Source organism: Dipteris shenzhenensis, chromosome 15 (genome assembly GCF_047967505.1).
Source record: "Dipteris shenzhenensis isolate YYH24624 ecotype China chromosome 15, Dip_SZ_1.0, whole genome shotgun sequence".
Lineage (NCBI taxonomy): Eukaryota > Viridiplantae > Streptophyta > Polypodiopsida > Gleicheniales > Dipteridaceae > Dipteris > Dipteris shenzhenensis.
Window position 1 is genome coordinate 53,421,511 of NC_141610.1, and position 11,046 is coordinate 53,432,556.

Genomic DNA, 11,046 nt, shown 5'->3' on the forward strand with positions numbered 1-11,046 from the left:
TAGGCTGGGCCCTTGCCTAGATTGGAGGGCCAAAAGTCCTAGAAGTGTGGGCCATAAAGGCCACGGTTTGTGAGCCCTAATAGGGCTGGACCAGCAGCAGACTGGTCGGCCAGTATGAGGCTGGCTGGTCGGTTTTCTCAGCAGGCCTTAGGGCCTATATAAGGAGAGGCTCTTGGCCTCATTTAATATCCAGCATAGCCAGCAGTTCCAGGGCAGAAAGGAGCAGCAGGAAGCCTACTCTCTGGGCCTATCTACAGGAGGTGAGAGAGTGCAACAGGTGCTGCAGACTTAGCTCTAGGGAGAGGCTGGACCTTGGCTGTCTTCCATAGTTGCCAGGAGTTTCTAAAATGGGAGGTTTCAAACGGGTTTCATACGTTTGAAACGGGTTTCGAAAAATGAATGAAACGGGTTTCATTCGGAATGTGAAAATATGTGCATTCATACCTAGGGTATGCATCATGACATATACAAAAATGTGCAAATAAAGATTGTAAGTGACTCCATAGTGCATACATGATACAAAAAACATACATATAAGTATAAGCACCATACATACTGAATCTTGATCATACAATTTTACAAAAAGCTAGTCATCAATGATCATACATTATACATATTAGAGTACTCAAAGATCATCTTCACACATACATACTGAATGATCATACATATTGATAATTGAATCTTCATCATACTGATCACACATACTGAATACTGATAATAATAAAAACTAGAGTCATCAATGAACCTCCCAAGACCTCCATGGTGATGGACCATGAAGGTAAAAAGGTCAAACTACAACTGGAATTCAAAGTACTGTCTATCAATAATAAGTCACAAGTGACAAAGTCACAAATCAAAAGTCAAGCCTCATCATCAATGTCAGCATCTTCCTCCTCAACCAAATCCATGTCCTCATCAGCCTCCTCCTCACTGCTACTGGAACTTCCAGAAGACTCATAAAGAGCATCCTCATGAGATGCAGGTGCAATTGAAGTACTGGCACCAACTGCCTGGGAGGATCGGGTGTGGTGAGATGAAGCCGTGATCTCCTCATACAACATAACGTAGATATCCCTCTCCTCAGGTGGAATCACCGGCATCTCCTTGCACTTTGTGACGTCGATTTTGTAGGGATTCACCTGCCGAGGCTCAATGGGGTAGTTCGTTTGCTCGAGCAATCGTAATTTGCAGTGGCAAAAGACCAACCTCTCCAATTGCACAGTGGACAATCTGTTCCTCTTCTTGGTATGGAGTAAGGCCCATGTACTCCAGTTTCTCTCACAAGGTCCAGAGCTACAGTCTTGTGAGAGAACTCGCATCGCTAATAGCTATGCGTCTCTGAAACAAAACAAGAGACATTCTCAGACTTTACAGTTTAGTGGCAGCTTCCAATTGTTGAGCTATACCCACATGTTTTCAAGTAATAAGAAAGTATTGCCTCTAGGGTTAAGTATTACCAAGTGGGGTGCCTCAATGCCATATTTTTCCCACCAAGAAACTGCTGCTAGCTGAGTCTCCTCTCTCTGTGCATTGCGTGATCCAAAAACACCGCTTCGGTTGCGGAAAAGAAGACGCTCATCCTCCAGCTTCAAAAGCAGATCATCATCATCTCCCACGATCTTGCTCATATAAGCTGACCACCTGTCCTCTAATTCTCTATCGAGATATTGCTGCTCATTCCTCCATAGAGGATGAAGGATATGAGCAACAGTATAAATTGGCCTATTAAACCAATCCCAACGCGTGTTCCAAATCTCCTTAAGGTCTTCAATCCTTCATAAGAAATTATGAATCAAAGGCAAAACCAATAATGTTTAGAAAAAATGAAAACATAGATTAAAAGGAATTCTAAGCATGCCACTTTGCTAATTGGAAAAATGCTAAACTTCAAAGGATGACTCATGAGTACGGGATACATGTCTGCAGATAGGTGAGTACACGCATCAAGGGCTTCCCCCACTTTGTCCATGAACTCATAGAGAAGCCCAATGGTGCTCCCCTCCATATCTGTCAATCGGAGAACGTTGTACATGGGGTTCATTGTCTTCACTAGAGCTGCAGCCTCCTCCCACCATGCATCTCTCATGACCATGTGGCTGAAACCAATTGCTTTGGGCTCATTCCTATCCCCCCATTGCTGCCAATCACGGGAAACAACTATACGTAGCAAGCCATGCCGCACTTGAACAACCCTCTCCAACATTACGAACATATAAGCAAACCGTGTCTTTGAGGGCTTTAAAAGTTCGAGGTCACTATTTTCCCTGAACATGCTCAAGACCTTGGGTCTTTTGGTTACAAAATTTACCAAGCTCAAAGCTTTAGAAAATAGTTGAGAAACCCAAGGCAACTTTGCCATGTCCTCAATGGCAAGATCCAAACTATGAGAAGCACATGGTGTCCAAACAATAGTGGGAAACTCATCCTCAAGCATCCTTCCCATGGACACACAATTGGAGCCATTATCTGTGATCACCTGCACCACATTTGCTACACCAATCTCAAGAATAGCTATGCGCAAATGAAACCATATATATGCACCTGTCACCACTGTCCCTGAACCTGATGCATCTATAGCACGAAGGAACATAGTTCCTTTGCAAGAGGAAACTAGAATGTTGTAGACATTTCTTTTCCTCACATCTGACTAGCCATCACATAGCAAGGTGCAACCATACTTCTGCCATGTTCCCTTCAGAGGCTCTAGCTCTCTCATCAATGCTTCTTTCTCATGGCGAAGCTCTTTTGTACGCAATGTCTCATAGCTCGGACCCTCCCACTCACACCCAATACGCGAGATAGCTCGCATAGTAGACTTCCAACGGGCGGTTCGAGTAATATTGAAAGACAATGCACATTGCACAAACAACTTTGTTACCTCTCTAGTTGCCTCCTTCATAGCTGCCTTTTGCATGGCTACCTTCATATCTCCTCGCTTAAACACGGGAAGGGCACTTCTTTTAGCTGTGGGCGTGGAGCCTGAATACTGCGACATCTGCAAAATGTCATTCTCCTCCCTCATTAATGCTGGAATAGCTGAGATATTTAATTCAAGCTCATCCCATGCATTGACTCTATCAATTGGAATCCCTAGCATTTTAGCTTTCCAGGCCTTCAAGCCATCATACACCTCCTTTGGCACACGAGAACAAGGGCCAATACCAAAGCCCTTTGTTCGAGAAAAGTGAGCCTGCAATCTCTGAAATGTCCCATGATGCGGCTCAGCACAAAAGTTGCAGGTCCACTTGCTTGTGCCACTCTTATCATAGTGTGCACCAAAGGAATTGAAGGTGACATTGCTCCACAACGCACTACCTTTTCGAGGCATCTTCTTGCTCGCAAAAAGCGATGTAGAACAGCAAAAGTAATTGCAGCTTTCCAGCCTACATCATGCATGCAAGATGAGCAGATGAATCAAGAGAGGAGCGTTAGAACTTAGATTTCAGAAACATCAGAAAGTTCAAAGAGCAGATTTCAGCCTGCATGAAAGGATGCAGCGCCAAATTCAAGAAGAAGGGTAGACTGTAGAAACTTGAAAGGACGATTGAATGCACATTGGGGATGATTGGGGGCACAAACCTCGAGAAGGAGCAAGAGGGAGCGTACGGGCTGCACGGACAGAGTGTACGGGCTGCACGGACGGAGCTACGGGAGTACGGAGTGCACAGGTACGGCGAAATGCGTGAAATCGCGATTTTGCCCTCTTTTGAACCCTACCCAAAATTTGAGGCTTTATGAAACGCGTTTCATAAAAGTATGAAACGCGTTTCATATGCAACTATGCTGTCTTCTAGGGCAGCAAGGTGCTGAGATCATCATACCTTCTAGAGCAGCCATTCACAAGCAGGTTAGAGCAGTGGAACAGGGACCTGTGTGCTGCAGACAAAGCTTGGCAGGGGCTGCCCACCTAGGTTGATTCACAGGCAGTAAGGTGGAGAAGAACACACTGGACGGAAAGTCTACAGATGCTCGAGGTGGAGCACGCAGACTCGAGTCTAGAGATAGCCAGTAGATAGGAGGACCTTGTGGTTAGATCAAAGGACCACACCATTGGTGGGACTCTGGATCTATCTATTTTGTATTGTGTCCATAGTTTTGGACGGAAATATATTTTGGTGGTTTCTCTATCTGGCTGGTTCATTGTCTATTGATGAGTCTGCACACCTATTTTATACACATTAAGTAGAGAAGTTTGTGATTCCACACCCCACACGCACACTGTGTGAGCTCCTAGGCATTACTATAAGTCTTCTGCTGCGCGTACCCTCTGTTGGGTCATTTCTAACACAGACATCCAGTGGTACGTCCATAGTTTTCAGCCACGAGACTATTGAGTATGCATACGAGCTTGCTCAAAACTTTGAGCTCATGCACAAGGGTCAAGGACCCAAGCCGTTCAACAGTAAGAAGCCTCCGCCATAGATGAAGGAAAAAAGGCCAGCACGGGGCAACAGAAGAAGAACTAACCAGCAAAAGACTGCAACGGCTATGGAGGGTACTTGGATGCAGCCACCCGAACAACCTATGCCAAAGAGAGCCGCTACTTCTTTTGCCATGAGCAGGGGCACAAAAAGCAGGATTGCCCGCATTTCAAAAAGCAGCAAGCCAACGGATCCATGCCAAGTGGTTCTTCTACAGCTTTGACTCTGGCCAAGACAACCTCAGTGGTTATAGAAAAGATTGAAGAAGATCAGCAGAAGGGGGACTCTCACCAGTTTCCCACCATGTTCCAGTTCTATGGACAAATCGGGGGCCAGAAAGTCTTCATCCTCGCAGATTCAGGGAGTTCCGAGGACATCATTTCTACCAAAGCTGCTCAGTGAGCCAAGTTGACTCTCACCCCGTCTGATACCATCGCCCTGAATGGGGCACCTCAAGTGCCACTCTAAAGATAGGAGAATGGGCCGACGTCCGTACTTTCAAGGTCGCACCAACTCAAGCAGTGGACATCATCTTGGGAGCCCGATGGTGGCACCAGTTTGAAGTTCGCCGAACTAGGGTTTGGACCTCAAAATTCCAGACCACGGGGGTAAGTTTATCGCTTGGCTTAAAGACGCTTTGCTTCGCGCTTTGATTTCCACAATCCAGATGGTGGGCGAGTTTCGCAAAGGAGGAGAAGCATACATTGTCTATGTCAACGCAACCAATACAGAAGTTCCAGTTAGGAGCCCCAAGCAGGAAGCTTTGCTTCAACAATACCAGGACATTTTTCTCACATCGAGCTTGCCTCCAGCCTTAGCACCCAACCGGCCAAAGGACCATCGTATTGAGCTTTTGCCTGGATCATCACCTCCCAACAAGCATCCTTACCATCTCAGCAAGACAATGGAGGAGGAGTTTGAGCAGCAATTAGAGGAGTTGTTACGCAGTGGCCTCATCCGCCCTAGTAACTCACCGTATGCAGCTCCAATCCTCTTCGTCAAGAAGAAGGTTAATTCAGCTCGGATGTGTGGGATTACCACACACTGAACAAGCTGACCATCAAGGATCGAGGATCGACTACATCTTGGAGTGTATGGTGATGCCCTTTGGTCTCTCAGGGCACCCGCATCCTTCAACCGAATGATGCTTCGAATCTCCAAGCCATTGATCGGTAAGAGTGTCTTTGTGTTTCTCGACAACATTCTGACTTTCTCGAAGGATCTAGCACAGCATGTAAAGCACCTTCAGCAGGTTCTTCAACTTCCGAAGGACTACCAGTTGTACATCAACCCCAAGAAAAGCAAGTTTTTCTTGGAGGAGGTACATTGTTTGGAGTACTTCATCACTCCAACAAGTGTTTGCCTGAACCCAGCCAAGGAGAAGGATATTGTAGAGTGGGAGGTGCCTACCACAACACAGGAGATTCGGATGTTTATGGGCATTTGCGAGGCCTACCGGAAGCATATCAAGGATTTGGCTAAATTTGCAGTTCCCATCACCAACCTTTACAAGGAGTAAAAACCAAGAAACAGCCTATCACCTTTACTCCAACAAGTCTTTCGGCCTTCACCCAGTTGAAGGAGGCAATTACTACAGCCCCGTGCCTAGCATTGGCACAATGGGATCAACCCTTCGATGTACAGAACGATGCCAACAACATTGCCATTGGAACGGTTCTCGAGCAAAACGATCACCCTGTCGCATTCGAGGGACGCAAGTTGCTTCCGGCAGAGACCAGATACTCAATCTATGACGAGGAGTTATGTGCAGTCATCCATGCCCTCAAAACATGGAAACACTTTCTCTATGGTCAGGATTTCACAATTCGCACAGATCATCATGCCTTGCAGTGGCTTCAGACCATGCCCGCCGCTCAGTGGTTCGATCAACAAACCAGATGGAGCCAAACTTTTCAATAGTTTGGCGGCATGATCGAGTATCAGCCCGCATCAGAGAATGTTATGGCAGATGCTCTTAGCAGAAGATGAGGAATGGTCACCTCTATTTCCATAGTCTGGGAGTCTTCTATCGAAGAGATGCACAACTAGTACCATACAGACGCAGATTTCCACACACCTTGGTACAAAGTCATGCTCAACGAACGCCCAGGCGACTATGCCATACATGACGAGTGGTTATTCTTCAAAGGACGACTTTGTGTGTTGCCCTCTTACCGTGCTACCGTACTCCATGATATGCACGATTCTCTAGCAGGCGGACATAGAGGCGTCACAGGCACTCACGAGAAGATAGAGCGCAAGTTTTTCTGGCCTCATTCATGCAATGATGTTCATCAATATGTGTCTCATTGCCAGATATGCCAGCAAGTGAAGGTATCTCGCAAGAAGCTACCAGGGTTACTCCAGCCCCTCAAGATTCCAAACCAACCCTTTGAGCAGATTAGCATGGATTTTGTTACAAACCTTCCGCCAACTATTGGTACCAAGAACAACATGTGCCTGACCATCGTGGACAGGTTTAGCAAGTTTGTCATGCTGATTCCATGCAAAGGTACCATCGACGCACAAGACACAACTCGTTTATTTCTCAAATGGTAGTATCCGATGTGTGGAATGCCCCGTATCATTGTGTCCGACAGGGATTCCAAGTTTACCAACCAGTTTTGGAGAGCCCTGTTCGGCAACTTTGGTATCAAGCTTAGTTTCTCCAGTAGTTTTCATCCACAGTCAGATGGCGAGACAGATGTCTACAACAAGTTAGCATTTGATATTAAAATGCTATGTTGCAGATGCTCAGTCCCGCTGGGAACAATACTTACCCCTAGTTCAAGGGATCCTAGATGACACCCATTCTTCCAACGTGGTTCGGACTCCCTATGAGGCAGCTTTCGGAAAGAAGTTCAAGTCCCTTCTCACCAAGACATCCGAGAAGGTATACGAAGCCAATCGCACCACAGAGACCTATGAGCAGATCATGGAGTCCGTAAAAGAACGCGTTGCCAAAGCCTAGGAAACCTACCACACGCAAGCCAACCAACAAGCACAGCCGTGATGGATCCAAGTGGCAAAATGCCACATCAGCAGCTGTGCAGTCTGCCACATCACACCATAGATCTGCCACGTGGGTGTGGTCCAATTTGAAGAACATGATCTCATGCTTTGCCTGATGAGGGTGACCAGGGATCAGCTCCGTATTTCACAACTATGCACTCTTGTGATATAGGCGTGGTTCAGTTAGAACGAGAACACAACGATTCATGATCTGATGCTTTGCCCAACTCTTCAGCAGGTCAAAGACACACACTTAAATGATAGATGGCTTCAAGAACCTTATAGCCTTTTCTGCTAACAGAAACAGCTTGGTTCTTACATTGTAGAACGAGACCGACTCCAGCAGCAGCGAGCATATTACGCCTGAGCTGGATGTAGCCACCCATGCAATAATCAAGTATCCAGAACTAGATCCATACATCATAATTTGGTTTCCAAAGGCCAAATAAAGCGCTCTCTTTCTCTCTCATAAATTTGTAGTAGTGCAGAAATTTATCCAATTTTATTAAGCTCCTTCTCGAAACATGAAAACCTTCACGGGGCAACCATGAGAACACAGTCAGTAAAGAAATAGTAACGACATTACCAGCTGGGCCTGGAAAATCTGTCTTTCCTTCTCCACTTCTAATGCACGTTGAGCCGACTTTTCCTTCTTTAACCTAAGCCTTTGCTCCTTTGCGGCGAGAAGCTGCTCCCTTTCCTTGAGGTCGTGCGTAGCCTTCGCTGCTTTCTTCCTTTCCACCTCACGCGCATATTTTTTTCTCAACGTCGATACACGCTTATTGTATTTTACGGTCACATCTGGCAAGGTCAACTTCTCTGAATATTTTTTATGAAGGGAGTGCGGCTTTGCAACAGGTTGGTTACGGAGATATTTAGCTGTCAAACTTTCCCGCAGTTCTTCCAGATAGGGACGGGTGCTTGGAGATGGTTTACCGTCTTCCCGGGGCAAATTCTGAGCTTCCACCAAGGCAGAGTCGAATGCATCGGATCCAACATTCTGACTGTAGCCGGAGTCAGGATCTGTGGGCTCTTCTGAAACATGCCTGGAATGGCTAATGCAACGAGAGTGGGAAGCGAGGCCAAGCCGAAACGGTGGCGAGACAATAGCTCTTTTGAGGAGGGAGAGACGGACTACTGCCATCGAGAAGCCAGCCTAAAATGAGAGCTTCATGCGTGTGTCAAAGAGAATAGTAAGCAAGCTCTATGAGGCTAGTAAATAGAATTGGAGGATGGAATAGAATTATCTTCTCTTGGTTCGTGTCACCAACATGTGATTTGTTTTTCCACGAGAGAAGTTTGGAAGGAAATCAGTAAAAGTCTCACTCAAGGCAAGGTGGAAGATGGCCCTTCTAGGGAACTCTAGGGGACTCTAGTTTACAAAAGAGTGAGAGTCGGAAGAGAGTAGTTCACGATGTCAAGAGGACTCTTTAGCATTTTGGTCATAAGAACTAGACCTTCAGAACTAATGTCATGTGTTGTTCTTGCCTTTATTCAAGGCAGTCAGCTTTTCCTTTCATGTACAGTTCCTTTTTCTTTTAATACAATTTTGAATTTCCCCCGCCCAAAAAAAAAACAAGTGATTTGTGTAGAGGTTAGAGGAGCCCATCATGTACCAATTCAAGGAGTTGGCGGCATCTTCATAGTCTGGACACAAATGTTTATGTCAATGTCCACGCCCGTCCCTCCTATCAGGCCAACTAGGACAGCAACACCTTTTGGAGGATGGCCCACAGGTGGTATGAACCCAGCCTGAGAGTGAAGTTTAAGACAAGGATCGATGCTTGTTTGGAGATTTCTATCCATTGGCACGTCCCCCTTGAGAAACCCGCCCAATCTGCCGTGCGTAAACCAAAGTCTACATATCAAAGAAAGCCTTGACAACCAGAAACTCCCACTCAAGGAGTTGCTCACCAAAATTATGCATGCAGGTCACTGGGAAAAGTGATGAGTAGCAAGTGGCCATACCATTCGGATCGCCCGGTAAGGTTGTAGCCACCATCAGTGCTAGCTGCGGGTGATTTTGAGTCTACAGCCCTTGCGTTTTTTGTGCATGTGGATGATTATGAGGGTAAGGATCTATGGAAAGTTGGGGATTCTTTGGCTACCATGGGCCAATGTTTGTTTTCCTTTGTTTCTAGTCAAGCTGACCATGTTAGCACGTAGGTTCATGTTTGTGATCATTGTTAGTTGGCATTAAAGGTTGCGTTTCTTTAGTACTACCTCAACTACTCATCCTTTCATTAAAGCATGTTTTGTCACCTTGTCTTTGTTAGAGGAACGAAAGGTACTAGGAGATAGGTCCCAATTCTTTCGAATTTCAAAGGAATTCCTGGTTTCAATTCTCAAAAAGCATCAACTAAGGTGCAAAATTAAAAGCCAATCAAGTGCCCCAAAAAAAACATGCAAAAACAACCAAAAAGCAAAGGAGCCCAAACCATTAGGAGATGCTCTCATGAGGAATAATCATTTGATCCATGTGACTTTGTGAGAGGGCTTTGTAAGGGAGAATTTGAGGCTAATTTGCCATATGGTAAAAATGCCACCCCTTTTTGAAATAGGTCCTTTAAGGACCTTTTTGTCAAAAATGGAGTGAATGGAAGGAGAGAGTACACTATACAAGCCTACAATGTACATATCTATTGAAAAATGAACGAATACACTTATATAGAATTAGGGATTAGGGTTAGGAGTTGCTTCCCATTTGCCCTAGATTTACCTTAACATGGACCTTAGTCTTTCCCACTCTATTCCCTTGCACAATATTAACAACACATTCCCATGGTACTTACTTAATATTAGTCTATCCCACTCTATTCCCTTGCACAATATTAACAACATATTCCCTGGTACTTACATAATGTTGAGATTGTTTCATCAACATCTTCCCTTAATATTGACCTCATGAAGTTGGCCTTCCTTCAGGCTAATCATTCAAAGTTTTGAAGAAGGACTAAGCATTAATTTCCATCACTCCCCCTTAGTGGGATGTACTTCCTTTGAGATAAACCCAAAGCTTGTATATGTTTATTTAAAAGCACTTTTTGGGTAGTTTGGTAAAGATATCCACAACACTATCTTTGTTGTGATATTCTTGTAGTCTGATGTCACTAAGTAGCTCTCTTTGTCTGATGAACTTTTCCTTGATGTCAATATGTTGTTCCTTGAACTTTTCCTTGACATCAATATGCTTTGCCCAATAATGATTTACGATATTCTTTCAAGTTCTTAAGTTGATTGATTATTACAATATGTTGTTGCTATGTCTCATCAAAATATTCTATTTTTTACAATAGGCATTTGAGCCATATAACTTCACATGCTACTTTTGTTGATGCCAAAAAACAAATTGGTTGTTTGTTTGTTAACCATGAAATTGCTAAGGAAAAATATGTAAAATTGGGTTGATCTTCTAGTATTTTGATCTATTACAATAGCCATGCAACCTATTATTACTTCTTCTGAATTGGATTTGAAACAGTTTGTTTGGTGCCTTTGATGTCTTGGTTGCACGTAGTGTTATTGTTTTGGATTTGACATAAATTATGCTGATGAACTGGCAGACTAACATATATATGGCTTTGAAATTGTCAAATACATTAAAGATCCAATA

General features: G+C 44.6%; 2 protein-coding genes across 3 annotated transcripts in view; both read right to left on the bottom strand.

Annotated features, from left to right (window-relative positions):
• Positions 1-8,757, bottom strand: part of LOC147893984 (stress response NST1-like protein) — a 31,948-nt gene extending 23,191 nt beyond the window's left edge. Inside the window, exon 1 of one of the 2 annotated variants that reach the window (XM_087385509.1) lies at positions 8,020-8,757. In XM_087385509.1, coding sequence (XP_087241635.1) covers positions 8,020-8,577 — 558 coding nt within the window. In that variant the 5' untranslated portion in view covers positions 8,578-8,757. The remainder of the gene's footprint in view (positions 1-8,019) is intronic. The other variant, XM_087385510.1, reaches the window with a different exon arrangement.
• LOC147893986 (uncharacterized) lies at positions 861-2,605 on the bottom strand. Its single transcript, XM_087385647.1, has 3 exons — positions 1,917-2,605; positions 1,458-1,773; positions 861-1,328 (listed from the first exon to the last, which is right to left on the bottom strand). Exons 1-3 carry the CDS (start codon positions 2,588-2,590, stop codon positions 861-863), a joined length of 1,458 nt encoding a protein of 485 aa, XP_087241773.1. The 5' UTR covers positions 2,591-2,605.
• Positions 8,758-11,046: the final 2,289 nt, after the last annotated feature.